A 14,788-nucleotide genomic window follows, 5' to 3' on the forward strand; every position below is an offset into this window, starting at 1 on the left:
AGAGGAGATATATGGATGTGGTGAGAGAGGACATGCAGATGATGGGTGTAACAGAACAAGATGACGAGGACAGAAAGATATGGAAGAAGATGTTCTGCTGTGGTGACCCCTAACGGGAGCAGCTGAAAAAAGAAGAAGAAGACACTCATCACACATTAACTATTAGATGGTGAAGTGATGAGAGACAATTACAGACAGGGGATGATTATGGGCAGAATAATTAGATCACAGTAGGCAGGATACACCCAACTCTTTATGAAGGATGTTTCATGACAACAGAGAGTCAGGACCTCGGTTTTACGTCTCATCCAATGGATGGCGCCATATTGTACCACACAGTGTACCCGTCACTGCAATGGGACATTGGGGTCCACATTCAGACCACAGGGACTGGCCTCACCAACACCTCTTCCAGCAACAACCCCAGCTTTTCCTAGATGATCTCCCATCCAAGTACACTGCAAAATATCCATCCGGCCATTCTCTACCTTTCTTTATTGAATTCTTGGTTGTGGTGTGGGAGGCCATCTCATCAACACTGGGTGCCAACCTGAAGGAAGTGCTAACTTGTGGCAAGGCGCGCACACACACACACACACATTCACCCTTACTGGGCCAGCTCCCCATAGCAGAATACTAGAACAAGAAAGACAAAATGATAGCAATGGTCCTACTGCCTTTTGTCCAGCAGGTGGCACCACAACGGGGGAACGTTGCATACTCCAGTCATCAGCTTTCAATGTGGTTAAATGCATGAGGGTGACCCAAATGAGTGCATTCCTAAGGTCTAGTAGGAGGCCTTCATGCGCACACACATATACAGGGTACCCAAGGCGGGTGTTTAATCCCAAATAAAGCAATCAACAGGCGGTGGCCATCGTGTTACATACCCCAGTACGTTTTGTTTACAGTTGATTCTTCCAGGGGTTCGCTGTTGTAGGTGGTCAATGACTCAGCAGAGTAGGTGCTGCTCCCGTACCGCGGGGTGGGCGTCGTACGTCTGCTTGTAGACTTCCTTTTAAAGATCCTGTCAATACATATTGTGTGCACAGATTATAAGTGGGGCAGTCTCATTTCAGAACGCTAAAACAATCCCACCCTTTGCAGTCGTGCGGAAAAAGTAACTTCCCCCTCTGTTAATTCTAAGCTTTGGAACAGCAGGACTTAACTAGCAATTGTCTTGTCCTTGGCAGATCCTAAAAGTAGACAAACCCACCCTCAACTTACAAACGACTCTAAATGTTGCCATTAATTATTCAGAGAATAAACAAACATGTACAAGCAGCAAGTGCAGCCTTACTGCTTCCAGGTCAGTTAAAAAGCCGTTCAAATCAGGCGTTATTAAAAGAGGCAGTGCTAGGCGGGGGCTTCTGGGGGCTTTAGCCCGAGATCTCAAGCGCTCGTCCCCGCGACCAATCAGAATTCTCCCCCTTACCCTTCCTGATTTTTGACTGCCCAGCCCTTGCTCAGTCCATTTAGACATTTGGATTGCGCTCTTCGACAATGCAAAAACTTCATGGGGGACCCCCCTTTACACTCATCAACAACGGTTTTCTATCTGACTGTTATAATTACAAGATACAAGTTTATTGTCATATACACAGTACAATACACACGTTAAAACCATGTAATGAAATTCTTACTTTGCTTGCTCACTTTCATATACAACAGCGGTTCTCAAACTGTGGGGTGCGCTGAAGCTGTACAAGGGGGGTGTCGAATAAATGAACAAGACATCAAAATTCATTTTTTACATTTTTATTTCAAATTTAAATTTGCAAGCATATAATCACAGCAAATGCATTGTGACTAAAATTAAAATAAAACATTTCTATGGCATAGATCTAATGTCTAACTGATGAGCGGCGCCGCTGCTGCTGCTTTTATAGTCGCGTATTTTCAATCCAGAAAGTTCGAGACGTATCGGCATCTGTCGTGAACATTCGGGTAACAGTAGATCAGGTGATAATGCAGTACGACTGCACCACATTGGCAGCGTAGCCAATATTGCCAAACTGAGTTAAGTAATTTACTGCGTATTGGGTTATTTTCATGATACAACTAACAGCGGTATATTATTTGTCGGACAAAAAAACGTTCGTCTCGCGCAGATTGACTTCATCGGTGTCCTCGTTTACGAGATTTTTAAAAATCAAAACATATTTAATCGTTTCTTTACATAAAAACATAATTAAATAAGAATAAATAATTTATTGTTTGTTTTTGGGATTAGAATTACTACCAAAAACCACACAAGGCATTTTAACAGTTATTAAAGCACTTTAAAAAAAATGAAATTGCAAATATTTCATCGGTTAGCTGAACAAATGCAAATCTTATGGAAGTAAAAATGATAGGATACTGCGATTCCGCGCACGAGTATCATACCTTTGTTAGTTGTATCACGGGTTATTCTCATCTACCTTATATTATGCAGGGGGCGCAGAATTATTCCAAATAGAAAGGGGGTTGCGAAATATGAAAGTTTGAGAACCGCTGGTATACAAAGACAGAAAGACAAAAGAAGTATAAAAACAAATAGCAATTACAATTATAAGATTACAAAATAAGGTGCGCATTGCGTAATGACATACCGTAGCAGTCCATTTTTGAGGCTATGAGTTGTGGTTTGGATTGACTTTAACTTTTAGCATTGTTGTGGAGTCCGATTGCTTGTGGAAAAAAACAATGCGTCAGTCTTGTGGTGTGTGATTTCACAATCCTGCAGCGCCTCCCTGAGGCAAGCAGCGTGAAAAGCGTGTGTTGAGGATGCGTATTGTCTTTAATTATGTTGTGCGCCCTCCTGATGACCCTACTGGTGTAGATGACCTGTAGGGAGGAGAAGGTTGCTCCAGAGATGTGCTGTACAGTTTTAATTACACGCTGGAGTGCCTTCTTTTCCTGCAAGGAGCAGTTACCGTGCCATACAATAACAGAGCAGGTGATAACACTCTCTATTGTAGAACTTGGGTGAGAATTTTGGTTGGCATGCCAAATTTCTTCAACTTCCTCAGAAAGAACAGTCTTTTGTGTGCTCGGTTAATGAGTTGTTGTGTGTTGTAAGACCAAGTCAGGTCCTCGCTGATGTGGGTTCCAAGGAATTTGAAGATTTTTACTCTCTCCACCTCAGCCTCAACGATGTAAATAGGAGTGTACTGCAACTTTCTCTTCCTCGGGTCGTTAATCATCTCCTTGGCTTCATCTGTATTTAGGGAGAGGTCGTTTTCCTGACACCAGGCCACGAGTCCTGCCACATCTGTCCTATATTATGCTTCCACCCCAGCAAATTTAATGATGCTGGTGTTGTTCTGAGAGGCCACACAGTCTTAGATAAACAGGGTGTAGAGCAGTGGACTCAGCACTCAGCCTTGGGGGGCAGCCTGTGCCGATTGTTCTTGTGCCTGATGTTTGGTTTCCCACTCTGACTGACTGGGGTCTGTCTGTAAGGAAATTCAGCACCCAGCTGCAGTGGGATGATGTCAGTCCAACGGAGACAAGTTTATTGCACAGCTTTAGTTGGGACGGGGCAAAGAATCTAATAAGTGCTGAAGTTAATTATTAATTGTAAGTAGTAGAGAAATTAGAGTCAATGGTTAATTGAGGGGTGGCACGGTGGCGCAGTGATAGCGCTGCTGCCTCACAGTAAGGAGACCTGGGTTCGCTTCCTGGGTCCTCCCTGCATAGAGTTTGCATGTTCTCCCCGTGTCTGCGTGGGTTTCCTTCAGGTGCTCTGGTTTCCTCTCACAGTCCAAAGACATGCAGGTTAGCTGCATTAGTGATCCTAAATTGATCCTAGAGTGTTTGCTTCGTGTGTGCTGGTGCCCTGTTTCCTGCCTTGCGCCCTGTGTTGGCCGGGACTGGCTCCAGCAGACCCCCGTGACCCTGTAGGTAGGATATAGCGGGTTGGATAATGGATGGATGGTTATTTGAGCATTTGTGGGAAGGTGGGAGGAAGACCCACACAGACAAAGGATGGACATGCAAAGCCAACACAGACAATAGCAGAACATGGGATTTAAACCCCCGGATGCTGGATCCATGAACCACAGTACTCTTTGAGGTGCTACCATCTCTGTACAAAAGTAAATCTGCAGCATTGAGAGCTGACTGAAGATGACAGATTTCGATGCATGAACTGTCACTTATTCCCATGTGGGCTCCACTCTTCTCCTGTTCCTACTTTGCCCAATTGTTTAATTACTTTAAGTTAAGGTTCCGCTTAATGAAAAGTTTGGATTCAGGGCAGTTGTCTAGTAAAAGTGGGCCCAGGGGCCTCACACAAAATGGATGGTGTTAATGCCAATACAAATAGGTGCTGCATATCATTTAAGTCCCCAGAAATGCTAGAAATGACCTTATCTGGTGCAATCAAACAAATATCAGAGGTCAGCCTGGTCTTACCCAAACAGTATGAGTGAAGAATTTTGGTGTGAATTAGCAGCCCAGATGGGCAGAATGTCATCCTTCTGCTTGGCCAACTAAGGAGAACAGTAAGTGCCTTGATATATTTTAGACTTGGGAGTGATAAAAGTGAACTTCTTATAGTGCTATCTGATGCAATTGAGTTATACAGCATATCCACATCTTACACATCTAGTAAGAACATATCGGCAAAAGCACTTGGGGAAAAAAAAGGGAACGTTACAACTACTGTATGTAAGATAGAAAACCGAATATGTGGTTGTATGATAAGCTGTGATAAGAGTTCAAACTGCTGGCTCCATGTCTCAAAATCTCTTCTTTGTGGTATCTAATCTTCACCATTCTTAACCTCAATAGTCTTTTTTTATTCTGTTTGCTGGTCACCATGTTTTTTTTTTAAATTTTGTTCATACATCCATTTTCTTAAACAAGTAAATTCATTTCAGGGGTCCTGGGAGCTGGATCAAGGTAAGGACAAGCACTGGTGCACCACAGGGCGGCCTCGCATGTGCACTCACTATCACTCATAAGGGAGAAATTTACTGTTGGCAAATAACATAACATAATGTAACGTAACGTAACATAACCTAATGTAATGTAAGCTAACATAACCTACTGAAATGAAATTCAGTGTAACGTACCATTAAAATATTCTAAACAAATAACTAAACAGAATCTTCAGCAATTATATGCTACCACACCTAGTGCAGCAGCAACAATAACCAGAAAAACGGGTGACTAATGGTGCAGTAAAGAAAACACACAAATAATAAAAAATGAAAAATATGAATATAGGTTAGAAAATGAAAGGCAATGTAAGTCCACATTCCTATTTACAAACCCTCCTGGAATCCTCCTGAAACAGAACTATGAATTTTACTTCCGATGTATAATACAAACAAACAAATAACTGAAAGCCTGGAAACAACAAACTGTTTTGAATGGATATAGTCCTTATAGGTGTCACCACAGAGGAACATTCTGTGTGCAGAGGGTGCAGACCTCTAAATACCTGGGAGTACAGCTGGATGATAAATTGGACTGGACTGTCAATACTGATGCTCTGTGTAAGAAAGGTCAGAGCAGACTATACTTCCTTAGAAGGCTGGCGTCCCTCAACATCTGCAATAAGATGCTGCAGATGTTCTACCAGACGGTTGTGGCGAGCACCCTCTTCTACGCGGTGGTGTGCCTGGGAGGCAACATAAAGAAGAAGGACACCTCATGCCTGGACAAACTGGTGAGGAAGGCAGGCTCTGTTGTAGGTATGGAGCTGAACAGTTTGACATCCATGGCAGAGCGACGGGAGCTGAGCAGACTCCTGTCAGTCATGGAGAATCCACTGAAGAGTATCATCTCAAGACAGAGAAGCAGCTTCAATGACAGACTGCTGTCACCATCCTGCTCCACTGACAGACTGAGGAGAACGTTCCTCCTGCACACTATGCAGCTCTTCAATTCCACCCAGGGGGGTAAACGTTAATGTTATACCAAATTATTGTCTGTCTGTTATACCTTCATTGTTATCACTCTTTAATTTAATATTGTTCTTAATAATGTTGTGCTGCTGGAGTATGTGAATTTCCCGTTGGGATTAATAAAGTATCTATCTATCTATCTATCTATCTATCTATCTATCTATCTATCCATCCATCCATCCATCCATCCATCCATCCATCCATCCAATTTATTAAAGAAACATATGATCAAATGGGTGGCCGAGTTTCTTTCCAAATGGGTAAACATACGAAGGACATTCAACAAGTTTCCACACTTTTTTTAAACTACTGTATATTTCTTAAGAATTTCAAAAACAAATTACATACAGTAACTTTTCAACACAGTCCCCTTCCTTTGCGATGCAATTTTCCCAGCGTCATACCAACTTTTAAATGCCCAATTACTTCTCCTCCCACCTTCACCATTTCCAACGAAAATATGAAAGTGAGGAAATTTTGTTGAACGTCCCTCGTAGCCTGAATTGCCTAACAGTAGACATCTTCACACAACACCCAAGCCCACTCCCAGCACTGTTTCCTTCCAGAAAACATAGAGGTTTGGGTTCATCAAGACGTCCTGAGTAATGAGGAGGTCCTAAGTCTTCTGCCCTTCTTCCTCTGTTATGTCACTCCCTTTTCTTCTTCTACTTGTTCTTTTACAAGAGATCTTCCCAAGTAAGCTCCATCCTTCGTATTCTTGATCGTTCCCAGAGGATCTTTTTTTGTACTTTTTAACCTGCAACACCTCTTTGCATCCCCAGCAAGACGAATGAATTATTATTTATTTAGAAAAAGATGTTACAGTAACAGACAAACAAGAAGTGTGCAGACACCCCTGACTTTTTACAACATAACATAACAGAACAAAACATGACTATTATGTTACATTCAGGTTTTGTTCTCTATGTTATGTTTATTTTTCTTTTCTGTGCCTTCTTTGTTTATTATAAAGTAATATTTTTCACGTGTCTGTTGTAATTATGTACAGTATTTTTCGTTAATATTAATGTTCTGTTATCATTTATTGCCTATGTATTCCTCTTCTGTGCTCTCTTCTATTCCTTGTCCTTTGTGGGTGGAGCCCTAAGAGGTGTGGCCACTCTGATGTCACTGCTGAAGGACCACCCTCAGCCTTTACAGTCTAAAGTTGGGAGCAGATCCTTCAGTTTTTCATTGATATTTGGAGAGTTCTGTTTTATTGTGTGTATCGTTTTTTTTCAATTCTGGATTTTGGCTTCAATTTAGGATTTCTTTTTGGGATTTGTTTACCTTGGATTGCCCTTTTAGGCAAACTCTTTTTACAGGTTTTTTTGTTCTTTTTTGGTTGATATAAATGATGATTCTTTGATAAAGATTCTTTGTAGGCTTATTTCTCAAGCCAAAGGTTGTTATAATGGTTTTTTATTTCTCACGAGAGGCATTTTGATATATTTTGATACATTTAAAGTAGTTTCCTATTTTTCTGGACTGGTTGGGAGATCAGGCTGCCTATGATGAGGCCTAATTTAAGCTGGCTATGGAAGGCCCTGAGCTGATTTTGTGCATCTTTTAGGGGACTGAAAGCATTTTTCTATTTTGTGTGCTGCTCCATTACAACGATAACATAATATGACAGAGCTTGGCATACGATAACATGACACAATATAACATGACATGACATAATCTAATAAAACAATTCTCAGACCAGTTCAGCAGATTTAGAATTTGCAGTGATAAATATCACTTGCTTGGGAGGCAGCCAACGGGCTCAGAGGTGAGTAAAATATCACGAGATATGGCGTTGGAACAGATCACTGATGCATCTCTCCTTCTTTAAACAGACCAGCAGAAGATTAATAATTCCTGCATTTATTTCTAGTAGAATTGACTACTGCAATGTGGTGTTCACTGGATGTTCAAACTGTTCTTTATACAGCCTCCAGTTAATCCAAAATGCTGCTGCAAGAATTATTACAAGAACAAGAAAATATGAACACATAACTCCAGTTCTTAAATCCTTACACTGGCTCCCGGTTAAGTTTAGGGCAGATTTCAAAATCCTTCTTTTAACATATAAAGCATTAAAAAGCCGAGGTCCGGCTTACTTCTCTGAACTTATCATGACTTACAAACCTGAGCGCACATTAAGATCTCAAGACGCCGGTCTGTTTATGATTCCAAGAATTAATAAAATTACATTGGGAGGTCGAGCTTTTAGTTACAGGACCACTAAATTGTGGACTGGTCTGCCTACTACTACAGTCATGTGAAAACATTAGGACACCCTTTGAAAGCATGTGGTTTTTTGTAACATTTTTAATAAATGGTTATTTCATCTCCGTTTCAACAATACAGAGAGATTAAAGTAATCCAACTAAACAAAGAAAACTGAAGAAAAGTCTTTTCAAGATCTTCTGTAAATGTCATTCTACAAAAATGCCTATTCTAACTGAGGAAAAAGATAGGACACCCTCACATGTATTCCCTCTTAAATTGGCTCAGATCTCACACAGGTATATCACACCAGGTGCACATAATTAGTAGATCGTTACTCTGCATGTTGAATGAGGCTTGCCCTATTTAAACCTCAGACATTTAGTTTGGTGTGCTCCTGACTGTTGAAGTGAGAGTGAGCACCATGGTGAGAACAAAAGAGCTGTCAGAGGACTTCAGAAAAAAGATTGTAGCAGCCTATGAGTCTGGGAAGGGATTTAAAAGATCTCAAAAGATTTTGAAATCAGCCATTCCACTGTCCGGAAGATAGTCTACAAGTGGAGGGCTTTCAAAACAACTGCCAACATGCCCAGGACTGGTCGCCCCAGCAAGTTCACCCCAAGAGCAGACCGCAAGATGCTAAAAGAGGTCTCCAAAAACCCTAAAGTGTCATCTCGAGAACTACAGCAGGCTCTGGCTACTGTTGATGTAGAAGTACATGCCTCTACAATCAGAAAGAGACTGTACAAGTTTAACTTGCATGGGAGGTGTGCAAGGAGGAAACCTTTGCTTTCCAAGAGAAACATCGAGGCCAGACTGACATTTGCCAGAGATAAAGTTGACAAAGACCAGGACTTCTGGAATAATGTTCTTTGGACAGATGAGTCCAAAATTGAATTATTTGGACACAACAGCAGAGGACATGTTTGGCGTAAACCAAACACAGCATTCCAAGAAAAGAACCTCATACCAACTGTGAAGCATGGAGGTGGAAGTGTCATGGTTTGGGGCTGCTTTGCTGCAGCAGGACCTGGTCAGCTCACCATCATAGAATCCACGATGAATTCTACTGTGTATCAGAAGGTGCTTGAAGAACATGTGAGACCATCAGTTAGAAAATTAAAGCTGAAGCGGAACTGGACCATGCAACATGACAATGACCCAAAACATACTAGTAAATCAACCAAAGATTGGCTGAAAAAGAAGAAATGGAGAGTCCTGGAATGGCCAAGTCAAAGTCCAGATTTGAATCCCATTGAGATGCTGTGGGGTGACTTGAAAAGGGCTGTACGTGCAAGAAACCCCTCAAACATCTCACAGCTGAAAAAGTTCTGCATTGAGGAGTGGGGTAAAATTTCCTCAGACCGATGTCGAAGACTGGTAGATGGCTACAAGAACCGTCTCACTGCAGTTATTTCAGCCAAAGGAGGTAACACTCGCTATTAGGGGCAAGGGTGTCCTATCTTTTTCCTCAGTTAGAATAGGCATTTTTGTAGAATGACATTTACAGAAGATCTTGAAAAGACTTTTCTTCAGTTTTCTTTGTTTAGTTGGATTACTTTAATCTCTCTGTATTGTTGAAACGGAGATGAAATAACCATTTATTAAAAATGTTACAAAAAACCACATGCTTTCAAAGGGTGTCCTAATGTTTTCACATGACTGTATAAGAGATGCCCCTTCACTCTCAGGCTGAAGACTCACTACTTCAGTTTAGCACACCCTGACTAGAGCTGCTGATTAACTGTACAGACTGCATCTCTGTTGTTAGTCATTAACACTAAAACATAAGTAACATGATAATTATAATTTGTTACTAACCCTCACCTACTCTGTTTCTCTTCTCTGTACTCAAATGTGGTCCTTGGTGCCACGGCCCACCTGACAAGTTGTTTTGCCTGCCTTAAGTAAAGTCATCCCTGATGGAGGATCGCAGGAATCGTGGGAAAGAGGGGTCCTTTCATCGGATAAGCGCTATTTCAGCTTTGGAATGGCCAAATGGGGAGGCAGCTTGATGGATGAAGTCTCCAGGACTCTAAACAAATCCAAATCATTTTATGTGATATCATCTACTGTTAAATTCTGCTCTGTACTTCTAAAATTTTTATTTTTATACTGTATTAAGGATTTGTTCTGTTCTGTGCATTGTATTGTATTGACCTCCTTCTTTATGACACCCACTGCATGCCCAGCCTACCTGGAAAGGGGTCTCTCTTTGAACTGCCTTTCCTGAGGTTTCTACCATTATTTCCCTAAAAGGGTTTTATTGGGAGTTTTTCCTTGTCTTCTTAGAGAGTCAAGGCTGGGTTGGGCTGTCAAGAGGCAGGGCCTGTTGAAGCCCATAGCGGCACTTCTTGTGTGATTTTGGGCTATAGAAAAATAAATTGTATTGTATTGTATTGCATTAACAATCCAGTTTTTTCCCCTATCTTTTAACATTTCCGGCTCTTCTTCATGATGTGACTCCAGACGTAGCCTTCACTTCTGACTCCCGAAGATGACGTCATTTCAGTCCAACTGCTTTAATGTCACCTCCGGTCCAACTTTGATGATGCCACTTCCGTCTGCCTTTGATAACGTTATTTCCACTTCCACCACCATTCTGTTTTCATTTCAGTTGTCGGCTGTTTTTTGAATATTTTGATCCTATCTTGCCTCTGTTTTTTCATCAGTCACTCTTTATGAGCTTCTGTCTCGCTTCATTTTGTGACACCATTAATATTTAGTGTATGTGGGCCTAGACATGGACTGCTTTCAGCTGGTAGAAGTGCAATACCAGCATGGCATCTCAGATTTCAAGCAACTTCAGAGTTGTGTGCTACCAGGAGACTCATGTGGTGATAACTTGGAGTCAGAAGCTGAGCAATTTCTCAAGCAAAAATCACCACCTTCTGGAGATAAGAAGTACCAGGGTGTGATCTTTCATCCCCCCGGAGCCTGCAAGTGCTTATAAATTGACTGGCTGCCAGAAGATGGGTAGCATCCATTTTGTATTCCAAAGAGTGATGAACACCTTCTGTTGGAAATTTGCAGCACTTGGTGTAACCTATCAGTCACTGCTTGTGGGCTGCTGCCAATGTGAACAACAGAGGAATACTCCTCACATGGTGATCGCCATGTAGTATAAAGACGAGAAGTGCTCAGCTTGCCCTGCACAAGCTCTGGTTAACAGCTGCCTGTATGTTGGCAGCACTAATAGATGATCTCTCACTCCTGGGAGATGTGAAGTGTTTGTGTGATACTCGCATGCTGCCAGGAAACGGCCGACACTCACGTGGTGAACTTGCGTCTTGAGGAGCTAACATGCAGGCAGAGAATTCCTTCTGCTGTGAGACAAGCAAGCAAGCAGAACCCAGTTAAATTAGGATGGTCTCCATCCATCATGCATCTGTTTACATTTTTTGCAAACTTTTTTTTTTTAAATACTAGGGGGCTTCACCCCCTGCTCGCTTCGCTCGCCAACCCCCATTTTTGTTCTTCCGGATACACACTTTTAAAATTTTTTTTTCTTTGAATTGTTGCTATTTCATTAGTTTCACTTTTATTTCAGAACTTCTGTAAAAACAATATTTGGAATCTTTTGAGTCCCAACGTGCTGAATCTTTTAAAGGAGGTCAGTGAGACGAGTGCTTAATGACTTTGTACCGTAATTCAGGATAGGTTTCTCTCTTTGGAATTTCAACACAGACAAAACAATCGAAATCATCAGCAGTTAATACTTTTTTTGCAAAGTAACCAATAAATGCATGTGAGGTAAACTCCGTTTTTGAAATTCTCTTGACTTAAACTTCAAAGCCTTACAATATTTACATAATCTGACATATCACCTGTGTCCATATATTTGATCTCTATTCGCCTTTTTGTTATTTCTCCGAGTAATAATTTCTCTTTCTTTGCGTTAATGCGATCTTTACTTTTTGTGGTTTGACCCTGTCTTTTTTTATGCTTTCTTATTCTGTATCTTGCTCTGCATGTGTTTCTACGAGTCTTTTGAATTCCAGTTTTCATTTTCTCTAACCTGCTCTGCATGTGTTTGGCCCCCTTGTTTTTTAACCTCTTTATGACGTTTTAATTTGTTTTCTACTCTTTGTCTTTTATTTCTGTCCTCGCTTTATCCTGCTTTTGTTTCAATGACATCTGGTCCCTGGTGATTACTTTCCCTTTTTTGAGTAATAATTTCCATTTGTTTGCGATACTGCGATCTTTACTTTCTTTTTTTTATACTTCCTAATTTTCCTACTTTCATATTCTTTAACTTTCTCCACGTTTTATTTTTTTGAGCCTTTCGAATTCCACTGCTTTCATAATCTCTAACCTGCTCCGCATGTGTATAGTGCCAACGTTTGTGAACGTCTTTATGAATTTCTACTTTGTCTTTTACTCTGTCTTTTAACTCTGAGCCCGATTAGAGCTGCTTTGTTTCAATTCCACTTGTTCCGGGCTGAATTCGCAGCTAGATTATTCATTTTCTGTCTCTCCAATGCTTTTGAGTCTCTTTTCTCCACGCTGCTTTCTTCTTTGCTTAGTCATCTACGTTTCATTTATAACGTATTGTCCTTATACGCTTTATATGCGCTGAGAGCCCTGGATCTGCATGTGCTCAAAGCCTTTGCACGACTGAGTGTGTTGCTGCCCGTGCACTTATTTTAAGTTTTAAGTAGGGCATGTCTAGCAAGAATCTCATGTTCTTCGTCATCACAAAACGGTCCTGGGTCAATCTCTTGGCACAAAGTCTCATGTTTAAACTCCCCGCGAGACGCTCCGTGGCCAATCTCTTTAGTCCTGCGAGTCTTTTAAGTGTCTTCCGTGATCATCACATGCAGATCACATCTCGTCGCCCTACTGTTTCTCTCCAGGACTTTTTTTATAATAGAGAGAAAACATTGAACAAAGTTGAAAGGAAGTCAAAGGAGTTTAAACAGTCAATACACGTCTAAACATCTCAGTGCTGCTTATGACGTGGTTTGCCACGTCTTCTTATTGACTGAATGGGAAAGTTGCTCGAGCTCTTTGGTGCTGTGCTTTATTGGTTTCAGTCCTATTTATCAGATCGTTCTTGACTTGTTCTCACAGGTAATAACAAATCTCGCTCTGTCCAAGTACGCCATGGTGTTCCAACAGGGTTTTGTCACGGGGGTCTATTCTGGTCATATCATGGGTTTTCATTGCTATGCAGATGACACTCAGGGGTTGGAGGCATGTACTGATAGTGTGTTGATGCACCCACCACATGACAAACTACCTGGATTGGGACCCGGGTGAAGCGGGTGACACCTCAGCCCCACAATGGAATAGTGCAAGTTTTTTTTTTTTACGGTGACCCCCAAGTTTTCCCTATAAGTTGGAGGACCTGCTTGTAGATTAACGTCACACCCAGGACAAAGCAATTGCAGGTTAAGGGTTTTGCTCAGGTGCTCAACGGAGTAGAGTCGCAAACTTCCAAATGCCGACGCAGATCCTTAGCCTCAGAGCCACAGTTGCTTCCAAAAAGAACAAAGCTATGGATGCAACACAGTTTTTTAACTTAATTTGAGGTTATTTCATTCTGCATTTCTATACAGGGTGGTCCAGATCTAATTATGCAGATCCAGATCGTCTGGATGACTTTGATTTGATCCTCACAGGTGGCGCAGTGGTAGTGCCGCTGCTTTGCAATAAGGAGACTGTGGAAGATTGTGGGTTCGCTTCCCTGTGTGGATAGTGCTTTGAGTACTGAGAAAAGCGCTATATAAATGTAATGAATTATTATTTGATTTATGCGGGGATGATTCCAGTTCGGTGCGAAGACGATTCTTCATGTCATCAATTTGCGATGGTCCAGGATTTTTCAGGTGATTTTCTATGTAATAAACTTAATAAGTTATAGCGTAATGAAAATTGCATAATTACATCTGGACCACCCTATACATAAACTTAACCATTTTAGTTATTTATTTAGTAATAATGGGTGGAGAAAGAAGAGCTGCTCAGGAAACAGCAAGCGCATCAACCTCTGAGCAAACGAATGCTAAACGTACAGAGAAAGAGGATGAAAACTAGGAATGCTCAAGTCAAGTGTATTCATGTCTTGTATTTTGTGACCCCGCTACCAGGGGAGAGTCAGGTTCCTGAGCAGTGCAGGCTTTCTGTTGCTTACACAACCTCATAAATATGCACAATTTCTACTGCTGACATCGATTTTGTTTTTAAGGGAGTACTCACTTGACAGGAATTTCCCGGTAGGTCACTTGGCTCCCCGCGACAGAACCTGCTGAGCTGCTGCTGCCCCCGTCGTCTTCGTTGTGATGGTACCCGCCGATGGCTAGCCGCTGGCTACGGCGGGAGGTCATTGTCGATTCCGAGTTTGACTGATGGCCTTGCCCTGCTGTCTCTGATCAGTCCGCAGGTCTCTAAAACGTAAATCACACAGCGCGTCAATGACATGAAGCATCTGGCTATCGGCAAATGGCTCTGAGAACAAACACACAAACCGAAACTGGTCAAGCAAAGAGGTGAACTTTGAGTGTAACAATCACGGGATTGTCTGGGATTCAGTAGCTGGAATGATCCCAGGACGGAGATAAATTACCAGAACTTCATTTTATGGTATGCCCAGTTTTTACACAAAATAAAATAACAACACTCTGAAACCCTCTCATCCAATTCAAGAATGGTAGGGGCCAGAGCCCATCCTG

At 41.6% G+C, this 14,788-nt stretch overlaps 1 protein-coding gene across 1 annotated transcript in view; it reads right to left on the reverse strand.

Annotated features, from left to right (window-relative positions):
• The window catches only part of si:dkey-92f12.2 (SUN domain-containing protein 2), a 100,224-nt gene that overhangs the window by 38,839 nt on the left and 46,597 nt on the right, over positions 1-14,788 (reverse strand). The window contains exons 3-4 of the mRNA XM_039765292.1: positions 14,316-14,503; positions 891-1,027 (exon numbers count right to left, since the gene is read on the reverse strand). Of these exons, the coding sequence (XP_039621226.1) occupies positions 891-1,027; positions 14,316-14,443 (265 nt within the window). The 5' untranslated portion in view covers positions 14,444-14,503. The remainder of the gene's footprint in view (positions 1-890; positions 1,028-14,315; positions 14,504-14,788) is intronic.

Source organism: Polypterus senegalus, chromosome 10 (assembly GCF_016835505.1).
Source record: "Polypterus senegalus isolate Bchr_013 chromosome 10, ASM1683550v1, whole genome shotgun sequence".
In the NCBI taxonomy this organism is placed as follows: domain Eukaryota; kingdom Metazoa; phylum Chordata; class Cladistia; order Polypteriformes; family Polypteridae; genus Polypterus; species Polypterus senegalus.